Source organism: Lutra lutra, chromosome 5 (genome assembly GCF_902655055.1).
Source record: "Lutra lutra chromosome 5, mLutLut1.2, whole genome shotgun sequence".
Lineage (NCBI taxonomy): Eukaryota > Metazoa > Chordata > Mammalia > Carnivora > Mustelidae > Lutra > Lutra lutra.
Window position 1 is genome coordinate 30,224,638 of NC_062282.1, and position 17,573 is coordinate 30,242,210.

At 40.5% G+C, this 17,573-nt stretch overlaps 1 protein-coding gene across 2 annotated transcripts in view; it reads left to right on the forward strand.

Annotated features, from left to right (window-relative positions):
• Positions 1 to 17,573, forward strand: part of WDR70 (WD repeat domain 70) — a 308,541-nt gene that overhangs the window by 268,729 nt on the left and 22,239 nt on the right. For both annotated transcript variants that reach the window (XM_047730059.1, XM_047730060.1), the window contains 3 exons: positions 12,759 to 12,859; positions 14,503 to 14,582; positions 16,559 to 16,675. In XM_047730059.1, coding sequence (XP_047586015.1) covers positions 12,759 to 12,859; positions 14,503 to 14,582; positions 16,559 to 16,675 — 298 coding nt within the window. The remainder of the gene's footprint in view (positions 1 to 12,758; positions 12,860 to 14,502; positions 14,583 to 16,558; positions 16,676 to 17,573) is intronic.

Below are 17,573 nucleotides of genomic sequence, written 5' to 3' on the forward strand. Positions count from 1 at the left end.
CGGCTTAATCCACTGAGCCACCCAGGCGCCCCTAGCAGAATGCTTTTGAGACTCATCCAGGTTATGGTGTGTATCAAGAGTTTGTTACATTTTATTGCTGAGTAGTATTCTACTGTGTGGACATAGCCCAGTTTATCTTATTATAGGACGTTTGATTGTTTCCACTTTTTGGAGATTATAGATAAAGCTGCCATCAGCATTCACATAGAAGTTTTTGTGTGAACAGAAGTCTTTGTTTCTATAGAGTAAATACCTAAGAGTAGGCCTCTTGGGTCATACAGTGAGTATGTGATTATTTTTGTAAGAAAATACCAAGCCATTATTCAGAGTAACAATACCATTTTGCATTTCCACCGATGGTGTATTTGTTTTCCCTTTGCTCCATATCCTTAACAACAGTTTGTGTTGTGGACACTTTTTATTTTATATATTCTAATAGGTGTGGAATGGTCTCTCATCAGGTTATAATTTGCATTTTTCTAACTGGCTAATGACGGTGAATATCTTCATGTGCTCTTTCTCCACTGTTACTCTCTTTGTTGCAGCACCTGTTCAAGTATTTTTGCCCATTTTTAAATCAGGTTGTTTGTTTTCTTACTGTTAAGTTTTGAGAATCCTCTATATATTCTAGACAAGTTCTTTTTAGGATAAGTTCTTTTTAGGATATCTGCAAATATTTTCTCCTAGTTAGTTGCTTATTTTTTTCTTAATAGTGGCTTAATGAAACAAAAGATTTTGAATCTGATACAGTCTGAATTACAGTTTTTTTTTTTTCCTTTTATAAAGTGTATTTTTGGTGTCATATCTCAGAACTCTTTGACTGACCCCAGGTCACCCAGATTTTCTTCTATAAGTTTTATGTTTTGTATTTAGGTCTAGTGGTCCATTTTGGGCTTAATTTTATGTAATAGAGGGAGACATACGTTGAGACAGGTCCGTCCAGGTCTAGGGTCAGGCTCAAGCACAAAATTTAAGGAGGTGCCAAAAATCTCAGTACAAGATAAATGACTTTTTAACACAACATTATAAAAAATGAAAATACAAAAAAATCCATGATGAATAAAATACCACTATTTTAAATAAAAATGGGATGAGTAACAAGGCTGTGCCAAGGTGTACTAAAGCTTAAAGCAAAAGGGGAACTGAACTGGACTGAGCTGTCTTTTTCAAAATTTTGATATTTTGTGCATCACAGATTTTGGGGTGGGGTAGTGGGAAGTACTAGAATAAGGGAAATAGTAAACTCTTCTGTTTCAGCGATGTTCTGAATTCTGGACTAATTCCCCAATCTGCCTACTACTACTGTTTACTTTTCAGAGTCCTCAAATAGGTGCTCTATGCCTTCTGTATTCTATAACTGCATTCGGAAGGCAAGACTGAGTGGAATGTTTCCTCTGTCTCACCTAAAACCAGTCCTTCCTTCCTTTTTCTCTTCCTTCTTTCCTTCCTTTTTTCCTTAACTTCCTTCATTCCTTCCTTCCTTGAAAAAAAATTACAATGGTAATGGAAAATATATAATGGAATAGTACAGATTGCAGCAGATGTGCCTAGAAGGAAGCTTCTAAGATCCCTGCACATTTGCAGGGACATTTATATTGTAGGAAGTAAAATAATGTCATTGATCCTGGTGTGAGTCACTTCTCTTACTCTGGTGGTGTGTTCCCTTGATGTAATTGCCACAGGCAAAGCTACTGGCTTTTGCTTAATCAGCTGCCATCTGGCATCAAGCATACTTTGTTTAGTTTCTCAATATTATCTTCTGGAGTCCATCTCCTTGCCTACCTGAGAACTATGCCTTAATTCTTCTATGTGAAATTTAGAGTTAATTTTAACAGATTTTACAACCCTTCCAAAGAGTTCATTCCTTTCGTTGAAATCCCTTACTATCAGACCTTTTTCATTTTTTTCCTGTACTTGAGCCTCACATTCTTAAGCTTAGAGCCCACATCCTTTACGGGAGTCCTCATGGAGTTGGAGAACAGCTGGTCAACATCCTCTGTTTCCTCTATTACAAAGTTTCTGTTCAGTCTTCTCTTGTCTATGAGAATCAAACTTAGTTGTTGTTGTTGTTGTTGTTTTTTAACATTTCCTTGTGGGTCATATTGTCTCAACATTTCTGTTATCTCTGATCCTCTCTCTTCAGCCATTCTTTTCCTTGAAATAATGCTTGCTGTAGGAATTCATTCAAAACCTATAGTGAGATGTCCGTCCTGTCATTATCTCTTTGATCATCTATTTGAAAAGATTTTATTTTAAGAGTTACATCAAGTTGAAGTGCCAGTCACGTACTGCTCTAGGCTTCATAAATCAATGAAAGCAAAAGAATGAGGACCAAAAGGAGAGCTCATTCAGTTTAATAGTTTACTCATTTTCTAGTGGCATTTACCCTGTATCGTGCTATATTGAAAGGCATCTACTACTTATTGGTATTAGCGATTTCAAAGAAATGATTTCTGTTTACTGTTTTGCTTCCATTTCTGGACCTGCAAAAACAATAGCAAAAGTCACTATTACCCTTTTGGTTAAATAGAAACATTTTTTCTCTTCTCTACACTCTTGTGTTTGATGTTCTTTTAATTGGTATTGAAATTTATTTGTATTTCCTTGTATAGATATGATTGCCATGAATGGTTAAGCTGGATGAAGAATTAGCCACTAGATAATACAACCCTGAAGGAGAAACATACTTGACTCCTTTATAAAATATCAGAAAAGGAGAACTTGATTTTATAGATTTTTGAAGCTGTTCAGAATGGCATACTCTTCTTTACACAGTGTGAAACCATACAGTGCAATGATGACTAGTGCTCTGTTGTCTAACCCCAGCACCGTATTATGTCCTGCTGATAGCAGGCCAGTGAAGGTCTTTATGTCTTGTAGGACATTCTGTGACAGTTTTTCCTCTCCCAACCTGAATTTGATGAACGATCTTTAGTAACAAGTTTTCCAGCTATTCTATCAGACCTCTGGCCAGACAATTATATATAGTGTGGGGAAGAAGGAGGTCTATAATTAACACATATCCCAGGATAGTGTTTTTTTTTTCTTTTTTTGGAGTGATACAATGCTTTGTCATGTGTGAGGAGGGGTTGTGAGACCCCCCCAAAGGGCTAAGTAAAAGAGTATGATTTGTAAAACATTTTTACCATACTGTGTTAAGATAAATAGTGCTTTACATATCCTATATAGTTCATTTTTTTAAAAAGATTTTATTTATTTGACAGACACAGTGAACAGTGAGAGAGGGAACACTAGCAGGGGAAGTGGGAGAGGGAGAAGCAGGCTTCCCGCTGAGCAAGGAGCCTGATGCAGGGCCCGATCCCAAGACCCTGGGATCATGACCTGAGCCGAAGGCAGCGGCCTAATGGCTGAGCCACCCAGGTGCCTCTATATAGTTCATTTTTGAAGATACAACTTTTCTTGTTTGGTTTGGTTTGGTTGGTTTTACATAGCTGATGATTTCCAAGATTTAATGACATGTACTTCTTATCTTATATAGGGATTTAATAGCTTTATCTACTTGTGCTTTGTTTACTCATATAAACAAAGGATTTATGGTTATTATCTTTATGCACGTATCTATTTTTCTTAAAATTTGAAGTCCAGTGTAGTTAACATACAGTGTTATATTAAATATGCTTCAGATGTACAATATAGTGACTCAACAATTCTTAACATTACTCAGTATTCATCATTATAAGTGTACTTATATCCCCTTTATTTATTTCACTCATCCTCCAACCCACCTCCCCACTGGTAACCATCAGTTCTCTATACTTAAGAGTCTGTTTTTTGGGTTGTCCCTTTTTTTCTTTGCTTCTTTGTTTTGTTCGATCAGTTTCACGTATGAGTGTGGTTATGGTATTTGCCTTTGTCTGACTGACTTATTTTACTTAGAATTATACCCTCTAGATCCATCTCTGTTGTTGCAAATGGCAAGATATTATTTGTTTTTTTATGTCTGAATAATATTCTGTTGTATATATATACCACTTCTTCATCCATTCATCTATTGGTGGGCACTTGGGTTGCTTCCGTAATTTGGCTGTTGTAAATAATGATGCAATATGCTAGGGAGCACATATCTTTTTGAATTGATATTTTTGTATTCTGTTGGTGAATACTTGGTGGTAGAATTTCTGGATGCTATAGCAATTCTATTTTTAATTTTTTGAGGATCTTCCCTACTATTTTCCACAGGGGCTGTACCAGTTTGCATTCCCACCAACACTGTACAAGGGTATGATTTTCTCCACCTCCTCACCAACATTTGTTGTTTCTTGTTTGTTTGATTTTAGTCATTCTGAGAGGTGTGAGGTGGTACCTCATTGTGGTTTTGGTTTTTTTTTTTTTTTAAAGATTTTATTTATTTATTTGACAGACAGAGATCACAAGTAGGCAGAGAGGCAGGCAGAGAGAGAGAGAGGAGGAAGCAGGCTTCCTGCTGAGCAGAGAGCCCCATGCGGGGCTCGATCCCAGAACCCTGAGATCACGACCTGAGCCGAAGGCAGAGGCTTTAACCCACTGAGCCACCCAGGCGCCCCGTGGTTTTGGTGTTCATTTCCCTGATGATGAGTGATGTTGAGCATCTTTTCATATGTCTACTGGCCATCTGTATGTCTTCTTTTGCAAAATGTCTATTCAGGTTTTCTGCCCATTCTTTAATCAGATTGTTTTTTGGGTGTTGAGTTATATACGTACTTTATATATTTTGGATACTAAAACTTTATCCAATATGTCATTGGCAAATATCTTCTCCCATTCAGTAGGTTGTCATTTAGTTTTGTTGATAGTTTCTTTTGTTGTATAAGAGCTTTTTATTTTAATGTAGTCTTAATAGTTTCTTTTTGCTTTAGTTTCCCTTGCCTCCTAGATGGGAGGCCTGTCTAGAAAAATGTTGCTATGGCCAATGTCAGAGAAATTGCTGCCTGTGATTTTATGGTTTCAGATCTTCTAGGATTTTTATGGTTTCAGATCTTAAATTTAGGTCTTTAATCTATTTTGAGTTTAATTTTGTGTATTGTGTGAGAAGGGGGTCCAGTTGCATTTTTTTTTCATGTAACTGTCCAGTTTTCCCATCACCATTTGTTGAAGAAACTTCTTCCCATTGCATATTCTTAACTCTTTTGTTGAAGATTATTTGACCATATAATTGTGGATTTATTCCTGGACACTCTATTATGTTCTATTGATCTATGTCTGTTTTTGTACCAGTACCGTACTATTTTGATTACTGCAGCTTGGTAGTACATCTTGGTATCTGGGATTGTGATACCTCCCATTTTGTTCCTCTTTTTCAAGATTGCTTTGACTATTTGAGGTCTTTTGTGGTTCTATATGCATTTTAAGATTATTTGTTCTATTCCTGTGAAGAATACTGTTGGAATTTTGATAGGGTTTGCATTGAACAGGAGGTTGCTTTGGGTAGTATGGGCATTTTAACAATATTTGTTCTTCAAATCCATTAGTATGGAATATCTTTCCATTTGTTTGTGTCATCTTCAATTTCTTTCATTAGTGTTTTATACTTTTCAGAGTAAAGATCTTTCATCTCTTCAGTTAAGTTTATTCCTAGGTATTTTATTATTTTTGGTATAATTATAAATGGGCTTGTTTTCTTAATTTCTCTTTGTGCCACTTTATTATTGATGTATAGAAATGCAGTGGGTTTCTCTATATAGATTTTGTTTCCTGTGACCTTACTGAATTTATTTATTCTACTAGTTTTTTGGGCGAGTCTTTAGGATTTTCTATATACAGTATCATGTGATCTGCAAATAGTGAAAGTTGTACTACTTCTTTACCAATGTGCCTGCCATGTATGTATGTATGTATGTATGTATTGTCTGATTGCTTTAGCCAGGACTTCCAGTACTATGTTGAGTAAAAGTGGCAAGAATGGACATCTTTGTCTTGTCCCTGATCTTGGGGGAAAAGCTCTCAGCTTTTCACCATTGAATATGATGTTAGCTGTGGCTTTTTCATGTATGGCCTTGGCCATCTTTAACTTGATGAATAAAAAAGAGTAAAGAGGCCTGGGTCTGTGTAGATTAGCTGAGAGATGTGGCCTTAGGTAGTGTTTCTCAAGCTTTTTCTCAACCAGGTACTCATGATGATAATGTGTAAACAGATAAGGGTACTCTTTGCTGTTTACTGATTTGCTGAAGGCTCTAGTACCCTATGCCTATCTTAGACCTGAGGAGATCTCAGGCCTAAGGAATTCCCTGCAGCCCATCGTGTGCCCACCAGTGGGAAGCTCTGCTAGAATTTTGGGAATGTGCCTCCAGTAAGTTCTGCTTCTCTGTGGATCGTTGTGGTATGGGGCCTCTGGGATATTTGCCTTGTAGGATCCACCGCCAGTGTCACTCATCCTGTGGACTCCAGCTTCCAGCTGCCTGTTTGTTTCCGGCTCCCAGACTGCTGTTAATAAGAATAATTACCAGATTTTCTTCAGTCATTATTTGTGCTTTCTTTGCCTTTGTAAATTCTTCTCAAATAAGTGGATTGGAGCAAACTAACGTTTAGTGTTTTGAATTAGATGAAGAAAATTGTATTTAATTTTCTTACCCAAGAGACCTTCCATTTACTCTGAGAACTTTTTCTTGTGATGAAATTCTTTAGGCATTTTTATTATCAGATACAGATGTGATTCATTTAGTGCCAAGGACAACTATCAGATTTTTGCTGCTTTAGTAATTACCTTAATTTTAGAGCATAGGCTATAAAGGAAAAGATTTTAATAAATGAATTTTCCATGGCTTGGATGGGAATTAATTTGATAATTAGGTGCTAGTTTTTAAAAGTCATAATCTGTACATCTGTATCAGATACTTGTGGCAGGTACAGAGCAACACTTTTCCTTGTTTGGTTTTTCTGCAGCAGGCCCTACGTTTATAAAAATGGTACGGCATTTTTTTTTCTTTTCACCATTAAGCTGCTATCTGGTTTATCAGAAAATTACTTGGGGCAGGAAAGGGGGAAGACTGAGATTTCAATCAAAGAGTGACAATTGCTTCATGTCTGGCCCTATGGGAGAACTTCCTTGGAGTTGGAGGAGGTGTGGAGGAAGAAGAAAGGATAGGTGTGTATTTAGGAAGAGGAACTGAGAAGATGTCTGTCTTTAATTTTTTCCATTTGAGGGATGTCTCCATGGAGATCAGGTGGGTGTTGAGGAGTTTTATTTATTGGAGACTGAGACTTACTCACAAGGTTTTCCTCCTGAACTTCAGAGGGATGAAGCCAAGCCTCATGGTCCATGCGTGCTGCAGAATACCCCAAATTTGGGGAAATCATGGCTTTGGCAGGACAGGACAAATAGCCTTCAAAGATATAAAGAATTCTCGTCTTACTCTTCTACCTTCCTGGCTTAGTGTTTTAATGTAGAAAGCAGTTCTTTCTGTGAAATGAAATTTGGGCTTGTGAAAATTTGAAGAGAGTTTTTTCTCCAGTATTTTTCCATTTTCATCTGCTTTCTTTTTATTTATTTTGGACTCATATCTTGATCTGTGATCTTGGCCTTGGGAATCAGTACACACACAGCCATTCAAACGCAGTGGGTATTCCCAAGGATGTCTATGACCATGAGGCTGCCTCCATACAGATCTGCAAAACTGTGACTGTCTCCTTCACAAACAGGTGTAAGGCTCCTTATTTGAAAATTCTGAAAAGTGCTGGTTCTCCCAAGGAATCACTAGCTAGCTTATCCATTCTTGTACTATGTGACAAAAACCAAACATGAAAAAACCAGATGGAATTTGGTTTACAGTGTGGCTCAGCAGCTGGGAAGGATCAGGAAATGGTGTTTCATCATAATCATGTTTAAGATATAAAATTATGAAGGATGTTAGGCTTCTTTTAGCATGTAGAGTAGAATAACGGTGGTGTTTGGGTATTTGCACTACAGACGCCTAAGATACTATACAGGCATTGATTTCTTTATAGTAACATTTATGACCTGGTTAGTACTGAGCCTTCCCTTTATGATTTTAGTTATACCATCTGCCTTTTAACATAAACTTGCTAAGATTTCTACTTCTGGCTTAGGTGGGTTTGGAAATGATTTCAGATCTCCCACATCCCTTCCTCCCCATCTTCTAAAATAGGACTTTGCATAATTAAGTAGTATCAGGGAAGGAGCACTGGAATTGGGAAAACCTCCCCACTGATCCCAGCTCCTTTCTGTACAGGCTGCATGGCCTTGGGAAATTTCCCTACCCTCTTTTAAGCCTCAGTTTCTTGTTCTTATGAAATGAGGATAACATTACTAATTTCGTAGTATTGTTGCAAGGATTCAGTTACTTTAGATAATATAAAATTCCAGATACTTAGTAGTTCCCTTCCCACCATGCCCTAAAATATAAATTCGTTTCTCTCATTCGCTTCCTTCTCCTCTCTTTATTTGCTTCCATGATTTCACTTAAAGTAAACCGTAAAAACCACAGAAATAAATTATTTGGAAGTTTTCATGGCCTTTTTACTTTTGCTAAGGGGTAATCCCAAAATTCCTATTTCGGAATATTGACACTGCTGTTTGTACACAGCGCTCTCTTCTTCCCCAGCTCACACCCCTGCTTTTTCTTTGGTCTCTGCAGAGAAGAAAGATCTTTGTGTTAAGTACATTAAAATCTTGTAATTCCTTCTTGTCATCTTGCTTATGATCTCCAGCCCCATTCCCGTCTCTTTGTGGCTGCTGCTAGAGCTAAGTACCTTTGGGGCAGATTGTGGTTACTCTGCACTGCCAAATTATAACGCAAAGATGAAGGTAGGCTTTGGTTTACAAGGCTACACCTAATTTTGTGCTAAAATGGAGGTCAGCCTAATTAGCTAGGGGAAGCCATTAGTGGATCCACATTGTTTTGGTAAGCTGAAGTAGATTTGCGCAAGAATAAAATGCCTTACCAGGTCAGTTTAGCAAACCAGTTTATTATAATATGCGACTAATTTCAGAATCTAGTCCTGCCCACGACAGTGGGCTCCCGCTGTTTGAATCTCGGGGTACAGTGTGAAGGCTTTCTTGTAGATCCGGGTCGCTCTTGTGTCATTTTCCTCTCTGGTCCCGCCACTCAGATGTGCTGGGGACCCTCCGTTTGCCGCTTTGCTCAGGAAGCCTGTGGGTGGGTCCACTGTGTCAGCACCCACCCCCCCATCCCCCACCCCACCCCCCGCCACAGAAGCACCTCCCGAAGACCAGAGCCCGAAGGGAGGCTCGGGTGGGTGGTTGATGGAGGGGATGCCCTCTGCCTAAGTAGTTATAGCTCGTATGTCTTCTGATTGTTCCTTGGGTTTCTAGCAGGCACGTGTCCCATTGTTGTTAAGTAAAGCCCGGTATGTATGTTCGAAGAGTTAGCAGCGTGGCGGCTCTGCTGGCTGCCCCGCGCTGCTGTCTCGAGGATTGTTTGGTTTGGCAGATGGCCAGCTCTCTGCTATAAGATGCATTTCCTTGACAGGACAAAGTGTGGAGCCGCATTAGCTGCAAAGTTTACAAAGGTTAGCTAAACACACACAATAAATATTAATAAACAAAAAAGGCCCACCCACCTTTGATTTTGAATTCTGTTTCTTCATTCCACGTTTCAGAATCCCTGTAGTATTTGATTAATAACCAGTCTTAGGGTAATTGAGCCTTAAGTATTCTTTGCCTAAGTTAGACGGCTCACGGAGCCCTCATTGGCTGCCTTGGTGACTCATTGCCACAGTGGATGGAGCTCTGGAATGACTGTTTAGTTCAAGGGGTCTTATTCTCCCTGCTTCCATGAGAAAAGGAGGGTAAGTGAGCTTTATGCTGACCAGCCACATGTGTGTCTAAGAACTCCGGAAGGGGAAGGACATGAACCGGAATAGAGGTGTGGTGGCCTGAGCTTGGACTACCTAGAAAGCAATCTAGCCTTGGTCTGTTGGCCTGGGCAGTTGCCTCTCTCTAACATTTACACCCTCAGAGTAGAGGGAGAGAGTAACAGTAACCTGCTGCCCCTGGAAACTGCCTGTTTGGCTGGGTGTCTTGGAATTTACCAGGCCTACATTGTGGATCCTTTCCAATTCTGCACCCTGCTCCATATTTGAGAACCAGTAATCTTAGACTGTTAGCCAGACCTCTAGAGAACCAAGGAAGTGAAATAACTTTAATACTATGTCCTTGAGATTGTCCTGGGGCCATTTGTAGGTGGCTGGAATTTCTGAAGGCCCTTGAAAGCCCCTCTTACTATTGTCTCTCACTCTCTGGTTCATGCATATCCCTCTTTTTAGGACCACATTAGGAAGGAATGAGCTCTACTTTGTCTGTAGGATACTTGAGTATGATAATGATCTAGAGAAATAAAATTATTCTCCATAGATTGTACTGATTTTAACTTGAACTTTCACTTGTCTCTAACTCTGCATAGCAAAGCAGTCCATTTGGACTTGGGTGAACTCTGATCCTTGATTCATTCCATCAGCAAACGTTTATTGAACACCACACACTAATCTAGGCATTTGGGATACATTGCCACCTAAAACACGCCAAGATCTCTGCCTCTGTGGAAATTATGTTCACATCAGGGAAGCAGATAATAAGCATAATTAAAGATAAAATTATACATTCTGTTAAAAGGTGATACATGCTTTGGTTAAAATGAAAAAACAGTAAGGGAAGTTGTGGGGTACAATTTTAAATGGGGCACTCTTGGCATGATGACATGTAAGCATTGATTTGAAGATGAGTATTGGCTTGGATGAACTTAATCTAGATTGGGTTTTATAAGGTTAAGTTCGTGACTCTTCTCATGTTTCCTTATACCTAGCCATGACCATTTGGAAATTTCCAGTGGCCAAGGCATGATTCTCAAATGAATCTCAATGGCAGAGCACCTGTAAGTCAGGCTGTGCTTTGTAGACCGTGAACTGTTGGTACACTTAATTCCATCTTGATACACTTAATTCCATCTTACCAGCCAAGCATAGTCTTATAAGATAAAATGTGTCTTCTATGCTTGTGCATTATAAAGTAAGTTTCACAAGCATATGAATGAAATGACAACCCTCCCCCAAAAGCCAAGCTGTGTGTGATATACTGTTCTCAAGGATTTTTGTTAATAACCACTTACTACGTTATGTTTTATCATCTTTTAGTGCTTGCTCGTGGACACTGGGTAGCAGGCACCATAGATTTAAGAAAAAATTGTGGAAAGAACACCTAAAATTATAAAAACTTGCCCTTTTAACCCAATTTTACCCCTCCCCCCCCAAACTAGGAAAACACAGCCACTCTGGTTTTATTTTCTCTATAGACCATCTCGGCTGTCTTCCGTGCTGCAGAGCTTAGGAACCGCTCTTGTAGAGCATTGTCAGACAATGCTGAGAAGATCTGTAGACTCTTAGGTTTCCTCTTGAGTTCCTCAGGAATCTCAGAGAAGGATCTGGGGCCATATAACGATATGTATACTTCTCGCCAGTCAGGTGGGAGCCAGAATTCCTATCAAAAGGGATTGAGGAGATGCACAGATACTCTGTCTTAACAAGAATGGGATGGTTAGGGAGAAGAAACCAGAGAAATTCAGCATGAGATAGATTTGGAAGCCAGGAATTTTCGTGATTTTCATTTTGCTCTCAGAACCTAAAATAGCGGTATCTAATCATACCCTTTTTTCTTTAGTCCTTGTACATTGTGTGGCACCTGATGGTCCTTAATAAATCTTGAATTGGTGTTTCCATGCATTGCTTGTTCTATCAGAGTGAGATCTGCAGAACCTGGCCCACGGTGTCTCTGCCTACCAATCTGAGCTTTATCCCCCCCCCCCCCCCCCCCACCGTTCTGTCCCTGCTGAACCTGCCACTTCGGCCTACTTACTGCACACACAAATTAAAACAGGTGGTCATTCCCACTGAGAGCTCATTCTTTTTGACCCCAGAGCACCACTTGTTTTCCTTACCAGTAATGAATTCAAAGGATCATAACTTCCAGCGAACCGTCTCTTAAATAGTTTTTCATTCAGGTTAATGTCAAGTCTTTGTATGCTGTATCTCTGTTTTACTTCTGCTATCATCCTGCTGGTTTATCTCATAGATAGGGAGATATTATTCAATGCCTGCAAATATGTGTTGTTCCTGAAAAAGCTTTATGAGATTTGGATCTCGGTGAACTAAAAACAATAAGCACCTGGCTTTAATCTGCTGTCCAGAGGGACATGTTGTGTGTATAAAAGCATGAAACACTGAGATCTAAATCTGCTTCAGTGGTAAGCGGAACTGAGTTATGTGGGCTTAGTGTTCCAAGATGCCAGTCTCACATGGCCAAGGAGCCGGGGAAGCGTACCTCTGCGGTTACTAGGTTGTCAGGAAAAGAGAGGAGCGGTGTCCGGAAGGAACATCTTTTTCATTTTTTTTAAAAGATTTTATTTATTTATTTGACAGACAGAGCTCACAAGTAGGCAGAGAGGCAGGCAGAGAGAGGGGGAAGCAGGCTTCCTGCTGAGCAGAGAGCCCAATGCGGGGCTCGATCCCAGGACCCTGAGATCATGACCCGAGCCAAAGGCAGAGGCTTTAGCCCACTGAGCCCCCCAGGCGCCCCATCTTTTTTCATTTTTAAAGGGTATCACACTTATAACAAGTGATGGAATAGAACCTAACTCAGGGACACAACCTTCTGGTTTAGGGGGAGAATGTCCTAAAAATTACAGGTAGCCATCAGGATGATGCCCACTTTAGCAAACTAGCCACCAAGATAGGATTTTTCCCATCTTTATTTGGCTTCTTTAGTTGATTCCCATGCCTTTCCTTTTCAGAGTGTTGTCCGCTGCCTGTGGCATCCGAAGCTGAACCAGATCATGGTAGGAACTGGAAATGGATTGGCTAAAGTCTATTACGACCCCAACAAGAGCCAGAGGTATTTCATAAGTATGGCCTGTTTTAGATGGATGACAACAACTGGGGGGAGGGCTTCATTTCCCAGCCTGCTTTTATTTATTTCCCCCTTTGATGGGGATCCACCCTTTTAGAAAATGCAGCTGGCATGGAGTAAAGCCTGACTCCTGGTATTGTACTTTAAAGAGGATTTGGATATTGCTCTTGATCCAGATAGAATTCAAAGTGAAAGTTTCCTGAGGATTTGCAGTTCTTTAGCTGAAATGCTGAGTGCAAAGGGGGAAAAAGTCTTGCCCACTTTGCATACTTCCCTGGACATGTCATTAGCAGTGATACATGTAAGGGATTAACAAAGCAGAGAACTAACCACTTACAGGAAGTGGGAACACCTAGTCTGTTTTGTTCCCTTTCTGTTTGGGCTTTTATCAGGTAGTGGTTTGGATTTTGGGGGTTGTTCTCTACCAGCGGAAAGGGACAGCACAAATTATTTCCTCTCCAACCCTATGCCTGCCCCAAATGCTAGACTTAAACATCCCCGTGTGTTTCATAAGTCTGAAAACTTCACTGGAGGCTCCCTCTATTCCTCAGATTATTTTCATTTTCTTTGGGCACAAAGATGAACACTTGTCACCACCCCAAATGACGATGGTTTTGGTTCTCTCTTAAGGTACACTACTTGATTAGCTCTTTCTCTGGAGTAAGCCTTGGTTAGCTAGTATTAAACTGCACATGCTAAATTCACTGGGGTCCCCCATAAACCTGTTGTGAGGTCTCACATCCTTTTTGAGGAAAGGAAACTCCTCCTCTATTAATGAATGTTCATTGTTATAATTTGGATCTGAATAGAAACAGACAGTCCTGTCTTCCCTTGGAACTTTGTGGACTAGCTTTGGAACCCTTGCCCTCTAAAATAAAGTTTTCATTGTATTTAAGAACAAATAGGATTTTGTTTGTTTTTTAATAAGTAAAGAAATTAAAAATGCTAATGTAATTAGAATGAGAGAGTCTGTTTCACTTGAGAAAACAGTGAGCCCCATTTGCTAGCCCCTATTTGGAAGCTACTATGTTTGGAATCTTGAAGAAATTTTTTTATTTGTATTTGCTCCTCTTGAGAGGGATCGCTCATTATTGCTAAGGAGAAGTGAAATGTTCTAATCGGACTTTTGGTTAATCCCACACATTCTTGGGCAGTTGCCCCGTGGCAACACTGCCAAGCCGACTCAGTTCCAGACACTTGTACTCTTACATTTGAGATGCGGACAAATGCCACTTGGGGTGTAGACCACCCAGGTTGCTTTCATCTGAGACATAAACTAAAATTTGAACCCTGTGACCATCACGGTAAAAAGGTTTTTAAATTTTATTTATATCTCTCTAAGATCTTAAATTTTAAGTTATTTCTATAAATTTCTTAAACTAGCGTTCTGTTGCCCAGTTACCTCTCCAACCCTTTCACTCAGTAGTAACCACTGACTGACAGACTTGCTTTCCCATAAATTTAAGCCCTTATCACCAAGGCCCCTTCTGTTGACCATCCCTTAGAAAGTCAAGGACTTGGCGAGATGGTGTGCACAGAGTGTGTTCCTGAAAGTATCTAATGCTTTTGACATGACTTTCTGTTTATAAGACCAAGTAAAGAAAATAATGTGCTTTTACCCGCCCCAGGGGAGCAAAATTGTGTGTGGTTAAAACCCAGCGGAAGGCAAAACAAGCCGAGACTCTAACCCAGGACTACATCATCACCCGTAAGTTGTTAGCGTGGTCTCTCCATCATCTTTCTCCCTTCTGCTGTAGTGTGGTGTTGCTCTCATGGCTTTAGAGACAGAAAAAGTCTTCGGAGTCCGGGCATATATTACAAAATACTATGTGGACAGGGCTGCGAGTCATGTAACGGCTAACCGCTGTAGCTTCTGTGACTCATCACAGAGACAGGATAATTTCATGTAACTTTCAACCCAAAAGGGAAAAGCCTATTTGAGCCTAATGCATTACTCCAAAGCAGACTTTTAAAGAATAACAATCTGTTCTAAGAATAAACAAGAGTGAGTGCTGGCCTTGGAATCAGGAGACCTGGATTTGTCCAGTTCTACCAGTTGCATGCAGTGTGATGTTGAACAACTGAACTTTATCAGGAGAGGGGGGAGACTGGGGGAAAGGTCTCCTTCAGCTCCCTCTGAGACTCTGTGACAGTAGATCCAGAGACATTTAGATACAAAAGGAACTACCCAGAAACCTTACCAGAATAAGCAGCTTCTCTCACGTTTGTCAACCTGGCAGATGTGTGTTGCCCAGGGCCAGAGCCTCAGACCTGTCACAGCTAGTGGCTGGAGGGACATCTTGGAAGAAGTAACAGTTGTGATGAGCAGATGCCCTGTGGACCTCACCAGGGTCTCCGTCTCAAGCCCAGGGGGCGCTGTACTGCTGGGTTTTTCTCCCTGGTAGTGGGTCTCCTGTAAGACCAAGTCCCTTGGAGCTTAGGATCAGTAAGGAGATCCCGTGACACTTTTTGCAAGAGTAGAAGTGTTAAAGTCGGTGTCACAACCAGTCTAGCTCATGTAATTACATGCGGCCTACTTAAATTCCTCCAGTCGTTTGAAGTGAAAAGCTATTTTTCCCCCTCCTAAAAATACCGTTGTGTCGTGTTGCCCAACAGAGTGACGGGGTGGCTGTGTTTCTCAGCTCCCCTGACTCAAGGCAGGAGAGTTTTACTGGTGAGTGAGATGGTCCTGGCCCTAGCAGGTGCTAGGGAGAGGGGGATACTAGAAGACTTTTTGAAGTATTTGAGACATTTCTATCATTCATATTATAAATTCCCTTTGAGCCCCTCTTAATCCTTTTCCTTCTCTGCCCTGATCCCCTGGATAAAGGTTTTCTCTTTTAAAGGAGGTTGTACTCCTCATGTAAGTATCCAAAGAAAATATTCTGAAACAGTTTTTGGTTAAGAAAAAGATCATTATTTAATGTTCCCCCCAGTCACCTTCTTGCTCTCCAGCAGAATATCACTATTTTCCTTTTACATTCATAGACTCTTTTATAAGATTTAATTCTGACATTGAGTAAACAACCAGTAGCAATTGGACAAATACTACTCCGAGTCTTACCCTTTTGTTTCGTCCACCATATAGAAGTAGGGAAAAGTCTTCATCAAGTCACCATGCCCGGAGATCCAGACACCCCCCCTGCATTCAGGGCAACCTTTACCCCAGTTTCAGTGGGAGAAGTGCTCCTCCCTTCCGGTTACTCAGTGTTGTCAACTCCTCCTGAGAGGTGGTCACATTTCAGAAACGTGTGAAGTGATTCCAGAGGTTTTTTGAGGAGTCCGAGGAGACTTCAGGGTTGACAGGCGAGCTGCTGGCCTTATTCACATTTGGGTCCTGTAAGAAAAAAATAAGAAGCAGTCCCATTAAGTGTTTTCATTTCAAAACCACAGAAATTAAGTTTAACTGCTACCCATGGTTTGGGCGACGGGGAGCCTCACCAGTGTTTCCATGACAGTATTTGACAGTGTTTCCTGAGTGCCATTAGTTGCCAGGAGAGGTGAACAATGAGTCTGGTCTCAAACAAAATTGGCTAATTGGTTACAGTAAGACTGTCTTTTATTATTAGAGGAAGGCTGTCATTATGACTTCCATTTCATCTTCAAGTTAGTCATGCTTCAGTTATGTTTTTGGATGGAAGGGTTATTATTATAATAAAATTTTTCAAATGTGACTTCTCGTAGCTCATGCCTTGCCTATGTTCCGTGAACCCCGCCAACGGAGTACAAGGAAACAGCTGGAGAAGGACAGACTGGATCCCCTGAAGTCGCATAAACCCGAACCTCCTGTGGCAGGCCCAGGTGACCGTGATTGATCCAGCTGGTGACCTACAGAGGGGTGGGGGGCGGGGGCGGGGCGCAGGGTTCGCTGAGAGAGAAGTGGGAAGATGCTTTGCTCCTGATTGCTGCTTTGTCTCTAGGGAGATTTTACTACATGGTGGTTTTCAAACATTTTCTTTTTAGCATCAGAACTTTTTGCTTAAAGGGTGCAGAATCCTGGTGCATAAAACTGATAAAAATGGAGCTGCAGTGCTAACAGAGAGAAGGCTGGGCCCCTTTCTGCTCGGTCTCTGACTTGAGCCCTTTTAGGTGATCTTGGTGGTGATCTTAGGTGATCCCAGAACCCAGTGTTGAAACTATTGCTGTCAGTGTTGGCTTTGTACACAACATTTGAGTACTTTGACCAGAATCTGGGCTGGATTAGGTTTCACATAAGGGAGAAGTGGCCATCATTTAGTTTTATGTTGATAAAATGGAGCTGCCCATTCCCCTAGAGGATGGATAGAAGTCTTTAGAAGTTTGAAGAAAGTAGGTACCCCCTCCCAACCCCGCTCCCCCCCCCAAAAAAAAGAAAGAAAGAAAGAAAGAACGTACCAGAAGCAAGCAAGGCAGCATTGCTGTTATACAACACATACACTTACTGGAATCTCATTTTATTTGTTATCACTTGTGTGGTTTCTGTTTTCCTAGGCTCCTAAGCCTATAGCTTTTGACTTGTTCATTCATCCTGAACCTCAGTTCTGGGCCTCCATCTGTTTTTGGTCTGCCCTTTCCACCTTGAGCCTTGAAAACATTTCACATATCTATCTTAACTTTTTTTTTTTTTTTCATTTTCTCTGCCACCATTCTAAATCAAAGTTCCTAAATAATATTCTTACCTGGATTATTGAAAAGCCTTTCTTTTTTTTTTTTTTTTTGG